We start from the raw sequence: 15820 nt of genomic DNA, 5'->3' as shown, positions 1-15820 counted from the left end.
AGTGTAAAGAGTTAAAATTCTGAGTTTTCCAGGAACTACCTCAGTGCCTCAGTCTTTTTTTTTTTAAATACCACGTGTGAAATTCTAAATTTTTTTCTGATTTTTCTCATGAGAAAATGTGTGTGTGTGTGTGTGCATGTGGGTCCCTGTCTTTTGGGTAATCCTAAACTATTTTCACCTCTTTCCACTATTCCAAGCCAGAAGGGGCTAGGGAAAAGTGAGTCAGAAATTTTATCAGCCACCAGATGGCACCAAAAGGGCCCACTGGATCCAGAGATGTAAGGTCAATATGCAACTTTCTCTACCAAAAAAAAAACCAAACCCACTGCCATCGAGTCAATTTGAGATGCATATACATAAGGCAGAGATTCTAAGCTGAACATTTCTAATTAGGCAAATGCTTGGAAATAAAAACAAACTCAATGATAAGGCTGTTGAAACTCTTGAAAAGGGTAAACAAAAAAACCCTACCCATTGCCGTGGAGTCGATTCCGACTCACAGCGACCCTGTAGGGCAGAGTAGAACTGTCCCATAGGGTTTCCAAGGGGTGGCTGGTGGATTTGAACTGCCAGCCTTTTGGATAGCAGCCAAGTGCTTAATCACTGCACCATCAGGGCTCTCTTTAAAAGGTAAACCAAAAAAAAAAAAAACCAAACCCAGTGCCGTCAAGTCGATTCCGACTCATAGCGACCCTATAGGACAGAGTAGAACTGCCCCACAGAATTTCCAAGGAGCACCTTGCAGATTCGAACTGCCGACCCTTTGGTTAGCAGCCGTAGCACTTAACCACTACGCCACCAGGGTCTGGGTCTGGGTCTTTAAAAGGTAGGAATCACTCATTTAAAATATACAGCAAGATACCTAACAGTATAATAGAAAGTATACCTTGAAGAAGCATCTACTTACTGTAAATTTGCTAACACCCTCAAGTTCTCCAAACCTCATATAAGAGATGTCTGCCTTCTTTTTTCCAACATCTACGTCCCCTGCATAGATTTGTTTTATGCCTGCACCTTTAATTAAAGGTACACACTCATCACATGGGCACTTTGTCACAAAAATCATGCTTCTTTCTTCTGGCTTTATTTCTTGACATCTACAAAAAAAAATTTGTTTTTACTATTATGAAGGTAGTTTCCAAAAGGTTATTTTTTAGAGAAATCTTTAAACACTAAAATTTAGCTGCTTTAAAAACATTTACAACATCGTAAACAATAATTATGCCTTATTCTTGATAATTAGTGAATGTACAAAATATATAAACTCACAATATCTTACAATACAACTTGAACACGGCAATTATAACTAAAATTCATTTATTGGTTCTAAGCAATTGACAAAATGTTCAACAGTAGATTACAAAATAAGTGAAAACAGAAAGAGACAGACATCAAAAGAGAGAGCATTCTGGGAAGAAAGCGGCATAAACAAACCATTGTTCTGACCCTCCTCCACAAATACAACACGAAATACAATCAGGTAACGGTGCTTGGCTTCAAGGGACTCTGAATCGGGGTACAGAGGAAAGCAGCAGGGAACTGCAGACAAGCAAGAATCAGTGAATCAACGAGTCGAATACTGTAGGAAAATCTCTTCTCCAACTACCCCTGCCCCTCCCCCAGCCAAGCAGGCCACCAGCTGCTGTGAAGTAGGGTAGTGGCTCCAGAAAGAGTCTGCTTCCTTAACTACCATAGCTACTGCCTGTACAAAGAGGATACCAAGCTTCTGCCCTAAAACCAACAAGGCAGACCTCCTTGGGGGACTGTTCAAAGTGTGCCAGCACTTCCTCCACCCAGACACTGCAAATTGCTAGAGAAGGCCCATGCAGCAGAGTCTGCTCTCACAGTCAACACTTGACCTACCTTCCTGTGTACCCCACGGCTCGGGCCTCTGACACCAACAGGAAAGATCTCTGGTGGAGTCTCTGGTGGAATCAGTTCTGGTCTATCTGCTTTCCCCCTTTCAGTCAGTGCTGAGGACTGCTGACTAAAGCTGCTGTGTGCTAAGAAGTAGGCATCTTTAGTGGAAGCTACACCCACACCCAGCATACTACAGAGAAGGCTCTGACAGCAACAAGGCAGACCTTCCTGGGGGTCCATTTGGAATGTGCCAGCACCTCCCCCCGCCTTCAGACACTGTTGTCTGCAAGCCTACGGTGAACTGCTACAAAAGGCCCATGCAATGGAGTCTGCTCCTAAAGTAAACACTCTACTGGCCTCCCTGTGTACCTCATAGCTCAGGCCTCTGAAACCAACATGACAGACTTCCCAGAGAGTCAGTTCAGGTCTGTCTGGTCTTCCCTTTCAGTTGATCCTGAGTACTGATGACTGAGGCTGCTGTGTGCTAAGAAGTAGGCATCTTTAGTGGAGGCTACATCTACAATCAACATACTCGAGAGAGGGCTCTGATAGGAACAAGGATGACCTCCCTGGAGGTCCGTTTGGAGAGTGACAGCTCCTCCCCCACTCTGGACACTCTCTGCAAGCCTGCTGTGAAGTGCTACAGAAGGCCCCTGTAGTGGAGTTTTCTCCCATACTCAGCACTCTACCTGTCTCCCTGCATACCCCATAACTCTAGCCTCTGAAACCAACAGGACACATTTCCCTTGGGGTCAATTACAGTTACTCTGTCCCCACTTCCAGTTAGTGCTGAGGACTGCTGACTGAGGCGGCTGTGTGTTAGGAAGTAGGCATCTTGAATGGAGGCTATACATACAGCCAACATACTATAGGGTGGGCTCCGATATACCAACAAGGTAGACCTCCCCGCAGGTTGAACGTGACTATGGTCCCCACCCCCAAATGCTAACTGTCAGCTACTGGACTGATATGAACTCCTACACAAAGTTCCCTACAGTGCAGTCAGGAGATGGCTCACCTAAGTAGCAACTGCTCCCCCAACCACCACAGGGACACTGGGGCTCTGAAACCAACAAGACAGATATCTTGGAGGTACTTCTTGGGAGTGCAAGCCCCTTCTAGTCCTGAAACAGAGGAAAGTCCACCTGTGTTCCCCCTGAATGCCAGCTCAGACATAAGCAGCCCCTACAGACCAGGGAAAGAAACCTGGAGCAAAACCAGAGAGCAACACCCAGGCCTGAAGGGGGCTCTTTGGGTGTGGATTTTCCAAATAAAAACGTAATTGCAGAAACAGAGAAGGGAAGGGAGTAATAACCACAGAGGGGGGCTGTACCCCCCAGTGGGCAGATAGATTAGTACAATGTATCTTGTCTGAGTGGCAAAGCCCATTGATGGACAGGCTTACCACAGCATGTTCTCTGCTGTGTTTCGGAGAGAGTGAAAGTTGAAAAATGAGATCTGGAACTTTCAAATCCCATTAAACCAGAGAAGAAGGAGCTTTCACATAGAGGGAGAGGAAACAGTAAGCAAAGGCCAAAGTCTCTGTCCATTTTAAAAGTTTCTTACATATAGTAGTGTAGGCAAAAACACCAAATACTGGGAAAAACAAAGTAAGTTAATACCCTCAAAAATTCCAATAGCCCAACAAAAAATCAAAAGACACAAAAAGAACAGAGAAACAATGGCCTATCCAAATGAACATGACAGAGTGAAAGTGCATCCAGAGATGAACAAATAATGAGAGAAAAAAGGAAGAATATAATACAACAACATTAAGCATAATGAAAGAATTGAGGCAAAACATAGAGAGGTTAAAAAAAAAAAGGAAAAACAATGCAAGAACAAAATCAGGACCTAAAAAGAGAAATATTGCAACTAAAAGGGATAATAACTGAAATGAGAAACACAATATAAGGACTTACCAACAGATTTAATCAGGGAGAAGAAAGAATCAGCAAATAAAGGGGACAAAACCAAAACCAAACCCACTGCCGTTGAGTTGATTCCGACTCATAGCAATCCTATACGACAGAGTAGAACTGCCCCACAGAGTTTCCAAGGAGCACCTGGCAGATTCGAACTGCCGACCTCTTGGTTAGCAGCTGTAGCACTTAACCACTACGCCACCAGGGTTTCCATAAAGGGGACAAGATGTTAAAATTACAGATGCTGAAAAGCAACAAGAACAGAGGTTTAAAAGGCATTTGACAAAATCCAACATCCATTCATGATAAAAACTCTCAGCAAGATAGGAATAGAAGGAAAATTCCTCAACATAAAAAGGGCATTTATACAAAACCAACGGCCAACATCATCCTAAATGGAGAGAGTCTGAAAGCATTCCCCTTGAGAACGGGAACCAGATGCGGATGCCCTTTATCACCACTCTTATTCAACATTGTGCTGCAGGTCCCAGCCAGAGCAATCAGGCTAGATAAAGAAATAAAGGGCATCCAAATTGGTAAAGAAGAAGTAAAAAAAATATATCTCTATTTGCAGATGACATGATCTTACACACAGAAAACGCTGAAGAATTCTCAGGAAAACTACTGAAACTAATAGAAGAGTTCAGCAGAGTATCAGGATACAAGATAAACATACAAAAACCAGTTGGATTCCTCTACACCAACAAAGAGAACATCAAAGAGGAAATCACCAAATCAATACACTTACAGTAGCCCCCAAGAAGATAAAATACTTAGGAATAAATCTAACCAGAGATGTAAAAGACCTATACAAAGAAAACTACAAGACACTACTACAAGAAACCAAAAAGACCTACATAAGTGGAAAAACATACCTTGCTCATGGATAGGAAGACTCAACATTGGAAAAATGTCTATTCTATCGAGAGCGATCTATAGCTACAAAGATATTCTGATCCAAATTCCAATGACATTTTTTAATGAGATGGAAAAACAAATCACCAACTTCATATGGAAGGGAAAGAGGCCCCGGATATGTAAAGCATTACTGAAAAAGAAGAACAAAGTGGGAGACCTCACACTACCTGATTTTAGAACATATTATACTGCCATGGTAGTCAAAACAGCCTGGTACTGGTAAAACAGATACATAGACCAATGGAACAGAACTGAGAATCCAGACATAAATCCATCCACATATGAGCAGCTGATATTTGACAAAGGCCCGAAGTCTGTTAAATGGGGAAAAGACAGTCTCGTTAACAAATGGTGCTGACATAACTGGATAACCATCTGCCAAAAAATGGAACAAGACCCATACCTCACATCATGCACAAAAATTAACTCAAAATGGATCAAAGACCTAAATATAAAATCTAAAATGATAAAGATCATGGAAGAAAAAATAGGGACAACGCTAGGAGCCCTAATATATGGCATAAACAGCACACAAAACATTACTAACAACGCACAAACACCAGGAGAGAAATTAGATAACTGGGAGCTCCTAAAAATCAAACACCTATGCTCACCTGAAGACTTCACCAAAAGAGTAAAAAGATTACCAACAGACTGGGAAAAAATTTCTGGCTACAACAATTCCGATCAGCATCTGATCTCTAAAATCTACGTGATACTGCAAAAACTCAACTGCGAAAAGACAAATAACCCAATTAAAAAATGGGCAAAAGATATGAACAGGCACTTCACCAAAGAAGACATTCAGGTAGCTAACAGACACATAAGGAAATGCTCATGATCATTAGCCATTAGAGAAATGCAAATCAAAACCTACAATGAGATTCCATCTCACTTCAACAAGGCTGGCATTGATCCAAAAACACAAAATAATAAATGTTGGAGAGGATGTGGAGCAACTGGAACACTTGCACACTGCTCGTGGGAATGTAAAATGGTACAACCACTTTGGAAATCGATTTGGCGCTTCCGTAAAAAAATAGAAATAGAGCTACCATATGATCCTGCAATCCCACTCCTTGGAATATATCCTAGAGAAATAAGAGCTTTCACATAAATAGATATATGCACATGCATGTTCACTGAAGCACTGTTTACAATAGCAAAAAGATGGAAGCAACCAAGATGCCCATCAACGGATGAATGGATAAATATTCACACAATGGAAAACTAGGCAATAATAAAGAACAACGATGAATCTGTGAAATATAACATGGAGGAATCTGGAAGGCATCATGCTGAGTGAAATTAGCCATTACAAAAGGACAAATATTGTACGAGACCACTATTTTAAGAATTCAAGAAATAGTTTAAACACAGAAGAAAATATTCTTTGATGGTTAAGAGAATAGGGAGGGAGAGGAGTATTTACCAATTAGACAGTAGACAAGAACTATTTTATGTGAAGGGAAAGACAACACACAATATAGGAGAGGTCAGCACAACTGGACTAAAGCTAAAGAAAAGAAGTTTCCTGATTACAACCAAATGCTTCAAAGGCCAAAATAACAGGGATGAGGGTTTAGGGACCATGGTTTCAGGGGACATCTAGGGCAACTGGCATAACAAAATATATTATGAAAACATTTTGCATCCCACTTTGATGAGTGGTGTCTGGGGTCTTAAAACGCTAGCAAGTGGCCATCTAAGATGCATCAATTGGTCTCAACCCAATTGGTGCAAAGGAGAATGAAGAACAACAAAGACACAAGGTAATTATAAGCCCAAGGGACAGAAAGAGCCACATAAACCAGAGGCTACATCAGCCTGAGACCAGAAGAACTAGATGGTGCCCAGCTACAATCGATGACTGCCCTTACAGGGAACACAACAGAGAATTCCTGATGGAGCAGGAGAATAGTGGGATGCAGACCTAAAATTCTCATAAAAAGACCAGACTTAATGGTCTGACTGAGACTAGAAGGACCCCGGAGGTCATGGTCTCCGGACCTTCTGTTAGCCCAAGACTGGAACCATTCCCAAAGCCAACTCTTCAGACAGGGATTGGACTGGACTAAAAGACAGAAAATGATACTAGTGAGGAGTGAGTTTCTTGGCTCAGGTAAACACAAGAGACTATGTCGGCAGCTCCTGTCTGGAGAGGAGATAAGAAGGCAGAGGGGGACAGGAGCTGGCTGAATGGACACGGGGAATACAGGGTGGAGAGGAGGAGTGTGCTGTCTCATTAGGGGGAGTGCAAGTAGGAGTACATAGCAAGGTGTATACAAGTTTTTGTATGAGACTGACTTGGTTTGTAAACTTTCCCTTAAAGCACAATTAAAAAGAAGACACTACAAAAAAAAAAAAAAAAAAAGAACAGAGGCTTAAGAAGGCTGAGCACAGTTTAATGGGATTATGAAACAACAAGAGAGTGAGTATAGACATCATGGGAATTCCAGAAGGAGATGAGAGAGAGGAAGGGACAGAGAGAATATTTGAAGAAATAATGACAGAAAATTTCCCTCATCTAACAAGGACATGAATCTACAAATCCAAGAAGCTCAAAGAACCCCAAAGAGAATAAATCCAAAGAGATCTCATCAAGACACATCATAGTTAGGCTCTCAAAAATTAAAGAGAGAATCCTGGAAGCAGTGGGAGAGAAGCAAACAGTCACATATAAAGGATCCTCAGTAAGATTAAATGCCAATTTATCCTCAGAAGCATTGGAAGCCAGAAAGCAATGGAACGGTATATTTCAAGTACTGAAAGAAAAAACTGTCAATGAAGACTACTATACCTAGCAAAACTACCCTTCAAGAAGGGAGGGTGAAATTAAAACATTCCCAGACAAACAGAAGCTGAGAGAATTCATATCCACTAGACTGGCCCTACAAAAAATACTAATGCTAGTTTTATAGATGGAAGGGAAAAGACACTAGGAAGCAATTCAAAACTATACATAAAAAGAAAGATCCCTAATAAAGGAAAATGCGTGGCCAAGTATAAGAACTAGTAATAAAGTATTCATGCTTGATAATTCTAAATGGTTTGTCCTTCATGTTTTTTAATAACAAATACATAAAAGGGAAGGATAAAATGATGTCACAGGGTGCTTGAAATATACAGATGTAATTAGTGACAACAACAAAAGGGAGGAAGAGGAATGGCATTCATATAGAATTTCTTGTATGTTACTGAAGCTAAGTTCATACCAACTTAACCTAGAATGTTATAATTACAAGCCGTCAAATGTAATATTCATGGTAACCACTAAGAAAATAAAAAACATACACAAAAGGAAAGAAGGAAACCAAAAAGGCTCACTACAATAAACCAACAAAACGCAAAAGCAAGCAGTACTAAAGAACAAAGACAAAGAAGGCTTAAGACATACAAAAAACAAATAACAAAATGGCAGAAATAAGTCTGATCTTATTAGTAATTTAGAGTGAATGTAAATGGACTAAATGTTGTAATCAAAAGACAGAGAGTGGCAGAATGGATTAAAAAAAACATAATCTAACTATATGCTATTTACAAGGGATACACCTTAAACCCAAGGACACAAATAGGTTGAAAATGAAAGGATGGAAGAAAATGCTCCATGCAAATAATAAGCAAAAGAGAGCTGAAGTGGCAATCTTAATACCAGACAAAGTAGAAAATTTTAAGAAAATCTGTCAGAAGAGATAAAGATGGAGATGGACATTATATAGTGATAAAAGGGTCAATTAATCAAGATTTAACAATCACAAAAATACATGCACCCAACATCAAAGTACCTAAACATATTAAGCAAACACTGATAGAACTGAAAAGAGAAGTAGATAGTACTACAATAATAGTGAGACTTCAGTACACTACTTTGAATATTGGACAGAAGATCTAAAAAGATCAACAAGGAAACAGAGGACCTGAATGACACTATAAACCAGCTAGACTTAACAGACATATAGAGAACATTCCATCCCAAAACAGCACAATATATATTCCACTCTAGATCATTCTCCAGGACATTAGAAAAAAGAAGAAAGATCTCAAATTAACAACCTAACTCAACAACTCCAGGAACTAGAAAGAGAAAACTAAGCCTAAACGTACCCGAAGAAAGAAAATAACAAAGGTCAGAGCATAAATAAATAAAACCAAAATCAAAAAAACAAGAGAATCAATAAAACCAGAATTGGTTCTTTGAAAAGACTGATAAAATTGACAAACCTTTAGCCAGACTCACAAAGAAAAGATGTAAAAAACCAAAATTAAAAACGAAAGAGGGGACAGTAAAACTGAACTGAAAGAAATAAAGTGAATTATGACAGAATATTCTGAATAACTGCATGGCAACAAACTGGATAACCTAGATGAAGTGGGAAAATTCTTAGAAGCACACGGCCTACCCAAACTGTCTCAAGAGAAAACAAAGTTTCAACAGACCCATAACAAGTGAAGACACCAAATCAGTGATCAAAAATCTCTCAACAAAAAAAAGTCCCAGACCAGACAGCTTCACTGGAGAATTCTACCAAACATTTGGAGAACTGACACCAGTACTGTTTAAATTCTCCCAAAAGATAAAGAGGTAAGGAATACTCCCTAATTCATTTTATGAAGCAAACATAACCCTGATACCAAAACCAGGCGATGATGCCACAAAAAAACTACAAGCCAGTATTTCTTATGAATATAGATGCAAAAATCCTCAAAATACTAGTGAACAGAATCAAACAGCATATTAAAAGACTCATACACCATGAAAAGTGGGATTTATTCCAGGAATGCAGGGATGGTTCAATATTAGAAAACCAATCAACGTAATACGGCACGTTGACAGAACAAAGGGAAAGAAGCACATGATCATCTCTGTGGATGCAGAAAAAGCATTTGATACATCCAACGCCCTTTCTTGATGAAAGTCCTAAAGAAGGCTGGTATAGAGGGGAAATTCCTCAATATGATTCAGGGCACATTTGAAAAGCCAACAGCCAACATTATACTTAACGGAAAAAGATTGACAGCTTTCTTCTTGAAACTGGAAACAAGACAAGGGTGCCTGCTCTCACCACTTCTATTTAAGATTGTATTAGAGGTGCTAGCCGGAGCAATAAGACAAGAAAAAGAAATTAAAGGGTATCCAGATTGGAAAAGAAGAAATAAAATTATCTCTATTCGTGGATGTTATGATCCTATAGATAGAAAATTCCAAAGAGTCCACACAAAAACTTCTAGAGCTAATAGAGGAATTTAGCAAAGCTGCAGTACACAAGGTCAACAAACAAAAATCAGCTGGGTTTCTAATCACCAGCAATAAGAAATCTGACAGGGAAATCAGGAAAACAATTTCATTTACAATATCATCTAAGAGAATAACCTATCTAGGAATATATCTAACCAGGGATGGAAAGGACTTACACAATGAAAACTATAAAACACTGTTGAAAGAGATTAAAGAAGGCTTAAATAAATGGAATGATATTCAATGTTCATGGATTGGAGGCCTTAATATTGTTAAACTGTCAATACTACCCAAAACAATCTACCAATTGAACACAATCCCGAGCAAAATTCTAACAGTTTTCTTTACAGAAATAGAAAAACCAATTCTCAATTTTATATGGAATGGCAAGAGGCCCCAAATAGCTAAAACAATGTCAAAAAAGAAGAACAAAGTAGAAGACTCACACTTCCCAATTTAGAAACATACTATACATACTATACAGCTACAGTAATCAAAACAGTCTAGTACTGGTATAACAACAGACACATAGACAAATGAAACAGAATTGAGACTCCAGAAGTAAACCGAGACATCTATCCTCAACAGATTTTTCGTACGGGTACTAAGTTCATTCCATAGAGAAACAGGAGTCTCTTCTACAAATGGTGCTCGGAAAATTGGATTTCCACATGCAGAAAAATAAAACAGGATCCATGCCTCACACCATACACAAAAACAAATTCAAAATGGATTAAGGACCTAAATGTCATGGGATATGGTTCCTTTGTTTGGAGGTTCAGGATCATGGTTTCTTGGGACATCCCAGTTAACTGGCCTAATAACATGTTTAAGTATTTCTGTTCTACCTCCTAGTTCGTCGTGTAGTGCCTGGGGTCTTAAAAGCTTGCAAGCAGCCATCCAAGGCACAACAGTTGGTCTCTATTCACCTGGAGTGACAAAGGAAGAAGGCGAATTAGGAGTAGAAGGAGAATATGGAATGTGTGGCTAACTGCCTCCATGAACACTGACTCCTTTGCCATGAGACCAGAAGAACTAGATGGTGCCCAGCTACCACTACTGAACATTCTGATCAAAGATTCCATAGAAGAAACCTGACCAAAAAGTAGAAAACGTAGAACAGAATTTCAAATTCTCATGGACTTATGACTTTCTGGAGCCATGGAGGTAGATGAACACTAAAACTGTTGTCTTCAGATAATGTTTTTTAAACCTTAAACCAAAAATACCCCCAAAATCATCTCAAAACAGAACAATAGTTTAGCTTAACTAGTGAAAAAAAAAAAAACAAAAAAACAGCCTTGAGCATTATGCTTTTTTAAGAACTATCTGTATGGGATCAAACTGACAACAGCAACTGGGAAGACTAGACAGGAACTTAGGGAGCAGAAAAGGAGGGTGGGAATGGTTGTACAACTCAAAGAATGTAACCACTGTCACTAAATTGCACATGTAGAAACTGTTTAATTGGTATATGCTTTGCTTGTATATTCTGAGTAACAACAGAATAAATAAAATTTACGGGAAAAAAAAAGAATGTGCCATGCAAAGAATGGCTGGAGCACACAAAAGGACACAAAGCTGGGAGTTCAACAAGTCTGCAAGTTATGTGGCAGTTTTTATGCCTACTTGCTGATAAAATCTTATCTAATAAAGGTTTGTATGACAGAATTTGGCCCAAGACTCGCTTCTATTGCAGCAAGGTTTGAGGGAAATAGTTTACACTGACCTACCTCCAACTACTCACTAAAGAAATATTTACTGAACAACTATTATGTGCCCTTTTAGAAATTACATTTTGTAAAAAGGACCTAATAGTTGTATTTAACCAAACTGGTCTGAGTCAGTTCAGTGTCTGGCTACATCCTTCCAAGATGAAGATAGATAAAATACATACATCCCAGAAAGTGTTTGTTGAGACACCACTTGTTGTTAGGTGCCGTCGAGTCAGTTCCAACTCATAGCGACCCTATGCACAACAGAACGAAACACTGCCCAGTCCTGTGCCATCCTTACAATCATTGTTATGGTTTGTTTCAGCCACTGTGTCAATCTACATTGTTGAGGGTCTTCCTCTTTTCTACTGAACCTGTACTCTGCCAAGCATGATATCATTCTTCAGGAACTGCTCCCTCCTGACAACATGTCCAAAGTATGTAAGACACAGTCTCATCATCCTTGCTTCTAAGGAGCATTCTGGTTGTACTTCTTCTAAGACAGATTTGCTCCTTCTTTTGACAGTCCATGGTATATTCAATATTCTTTGCCAACACCACAATTCAAAGGTATCAATTCTTCTTCGGTCTTCCTTATTCATTGTCCAGCTTTCACATGCACATGATGCGATTGAAAATACCACAGCTTGGGTCAGGCGCATCTTAGTCTTCAGGGTGACATCTTTGCTCTTCAACACTTTAAACAGGCCCTTTGCAGCAGATTTGCCCAATGCAATGCATCTTTTGATTTCTTGACTACTGCTTCCATGGCTGTTGATTGTGGATCCAAGTAAAATGAAATCCTTGAGAACTTCAATCTTTTCACCGTTTGTCATGATGTTGCTTACTGGTCTAGTTGTGAGGATTTTTGTCTTCTTTATGTTGAGGCGCAATCCATACTAAAGGCTGTGGTCTTCGATCTTCATCAGTAAGTGCTTCAAGTCCTCTTCACTTTCAGCAAGCGAGGTTGTGTCATCTGTATAGCACAGGTTGCTGATTAGTCTTCCTCCAATCCTGATGTCCCATTCTTCATATTGTCCAGCTTCTTGGATTATTTGCTCAGCATATAGACTGAATAGGTGGAGGTGGGGCCAAGATGGCTGACTAGGTAGATGCTACCGCGGATCCCTCTTGCAACAAAGGCTCGGAAAAACAAGTGAATCAATCACATGCATTACAGTCTACAAACCCTGACCATCAAACACAGATCTAAAGAGTTGACCTGAGTGACAGGGGAGCAAAAAGCTGTGCCCTGAAGCAGCGGCCACTTCTGGAGCCGGCATCCCGCTCCATAGCCTTGAGCCCTTGCAGTTCCCTGGTTCCGAGTGGCAGGGCTGATTGTGGCTTACTGAGATGCGGCAAGCATGGGACACAGCCCTAACCCCTAACCCCCTGGGGTAACCTTGGTAGAGACTCAGCCAGCGCAAGCAGGCTGCACACCGATGTGGCTAACGAGAGAACGAGCAACCACGGGGAAGCAACGACTGTTTTCGGAGCCTGGAGCCAGAGTCCCAGTCAGAAAGCCTTGACGCCGGGCTTTGGACGAAGCGCAGAGGAGCTGAGCATGGCTTCCTGAGACAGCGCAAGCACAGGACGCAGCCCTAGCCCCCTAAAGTAACCTCGGGGGAAACCCAGCCAGTGCACGCAGGCAGCACAACGACACGGCTGACAGGAGGAGAAATCGCCGGGAAGCAGCGACTGGTTTTGAAGCCCGGAGTGCAGCATCCCAGCCAGGAAACCTTAGCTCTGGGCTTTGGACTAGGAGCAGAGGAGCTGACCATGGCTTCTGAGATGGCACAAGCATGGGAAGCAGGCCTGACCCTCCAGGGCAATCTCGACCCAGCCAGGGCACAGAGACTACACGCCCCTCCCCTCAGGAATCTCAGATAAAACAGTCATCACCAAGCAAGATAAGTAACTTTGTCTATATTGCTGGGTGCTACCCTCTCTTATCTATCTGATCCCTCCCCTCCCTGCCCCAGGTAGCTTCATTAACACTGGAATTTCCTGGCCCAGGGAGTGAAGTGCTCTTCCGGTCTTTTTTTTCCTAACCCATTCTCCTGGCCTGAGAGAAGAAGCTACTAACAGCCCAGGGACAAAAAATCCTTCCCTGAACTGGAATAAAAATACAGAACCAGCTCCAGCCAAGCATACGAGATCCACAGTCTGTGGCTTTCATCCCTACAGGGAACAAGGTGGTTATTATATTGCAAAGGCAAGTCTGATAGTGATCTGACTGTAATTGTTTTAGCGGAGCACTGGAAAGACAAGTTTTCCAGGTTTGATATCTCTACCTATTAAACAGAGCCCTCACAGATCCAAAGCGGGGAGCTGAGGGCTGAAGCTCCACCCAAACCCCCTAGCCACCTGCCAAAGGGGTCTGAGGATACTGACACCTACCAATCTTTAGAGCTACAAGGTTGGGTGCCTAAGGTACAGCTGCAGAGCCCACCCACCAAAGTCCTTTAGGAATAGAGACACACCTACCTCACTGGCACATGGAGGAAGGCCGTCAGCATCCTGCCCTCCTTGGAGTATGACCCCCTGCCACTACTAGAATCTGGTGCACACAACTATCACCACTACTCCTCTAATAGGTGGCAGTCTACACCACACACTTGGTGACCCAAAATCAGAACACCTAAGCTGATTCTATTCAAGAATAGTGACTGGACTCTTAGGCTTATATATCTGGTAATAGCCCAAACCAGCTGGTAATAGGACGTAAGTGATTCAAAGGCTACAACAATCAAGACAGCGCAATCTAGTAGCCCATCTGGGTACACTGAAACAAAACAAAACAAGATAAGACTAGTGAGCAAATATAAAATAAATCATTATAATATCTTATAGATGACTCAGAGACAGCAGTCAATATCAAAACACATAAAGAAGCAGACCATGATTGCTTCCACAAATCCCCAAATTAAAGAATCAAAATCTTTCCCAAATGAAGATACAATCCTGGAATTGCCAGATGCAGAATATAAAAAACGAATATACAGAATGCTTCAAGACATCACGGATGACCTCAGAAATGAAATAAGGCAATCTACAGAAAAAGCCAAGGAACACACTGATAAAGTTGTTGAAGAAATCAAGAAGATTATTCAAGAACATAGTGGAAAAAATAATAAGCTGCAAGAATCCACAGAGAGATAGCATTCAGAAATCCAAAAGATTAACAGTAAAATTACAGAATTAGACAACTCAATAGGAAGTCAGAGGAGCAGAATCAAGCAATTGGAATGCAGAGTAGGGGAGTTGGAGGATAAAGCAATTGACAGCAATATAGTTGAAGACAAAAGAATTTTTAAAAATGAAGAAACCCTAAGAATCATGTGGGACTATATTAAGAAGAATAACTTGTGTGTGATTGGCGTTCCAGAACAGGGAGGGATAACAGAAAACACAGAGAGAATAGTTGAAGATCTGTTGGCAGAAAACTTCCCCGGCATCATGAAAGACGAAAGGATATCTATCCAAGATGCTCATCGAACCCCATATAAGATTGATCCAAAAGAAAATCACCAAGGCATATCATCATCAAACTTGCCAAAACCGAAGATAAAGAGAAAATTTTAAAAGCAGCCAGGGATAAAAGAAAAGTCACCTACAAAGGAGAATCAATAAGAACAAGTTCAGACTACTCAGCAGAAACCATGCAGGCAAGAAGGCAATAGGATGACATATACAGAGCACTAAAAAAACTGCCAGCCAAGGATCATATATCCAACAAAACTCTCTCAAATATGAAGGCAAAATTAAAACATTTACAGATAAACACAAGCTTAGAGAATTTGCAAAAACCAAACCAAAGCTACAAGAATTACTAAAGGAAATTCTTTGGTCAGAAAATCAGTAATATCAGATACCATCACAGAACAGAACATCCTGATATCAACTCAAATAGGGAAATCACAAAAACAAAATAAGATTAATTTTAAAAAGAAAAAAATGCTCAAAACAGGGAATCATTGAAGTCATTATGTAAAAGATTACAATAATCAAAAAGAGGGACTAAATACAGGCGGCATAGATCTTCCATATGGAGAGGAAAACGAGGTGATACAGGATGATACAAGTTAGGTTTTTATGTAGAAAAATAGGGGTAACTTTTAAGGTAACCACAAAGAAGTCTAACAATTCCATAATTTAAAATAAAA

General features: G+C 40.4%; 1 protein-coding gene across 6 annotated transcripts in view; it reads right to left on the bottom strand.

Moving 5' to 3' along the window:
- Window positions 1-15820, bottom strand: part of CDADC1 (cytidine and dCMP deaminase domain containing 1) — a 70208-nt gene that overhangs the window by 22356 nt on the left and 32032 nt on the right. For all 6 annotated transcript variants that reach the window (XM_010592627.3, XM_023551329.2, XM_003412566.4 and 3 more), the window contains one exon: window positions 908-1097. In XM_010592627.3, coding sequence (XP_010590929.1) covers window positions 908-1097 — 190 coding nt within the window. The remainder of the gene's footprint in view (window positions 1-907; window positions 1098-15820) is intronic.

Source organism: Loxodonta africana, chromosome 17 (assembly GCF_030014295.1).
Source record: "Loxodonta africana isolate mLoxAfr1 chromosome 17, mLoxAfr1.hap2, whole genome shotgun sequence".
Taxonomy (NCBI): Eukaryota; Metazoa; Chordata; class Mammalia; order Proboscidea; family Elephantidae; genus Loxodonta; species Loxodonta africana.
The sequence above is the reverse complement of the archived record's forward strand: the minus strand, read 5'-3'. Positions and strand labels throughout refer to the sequence as shown.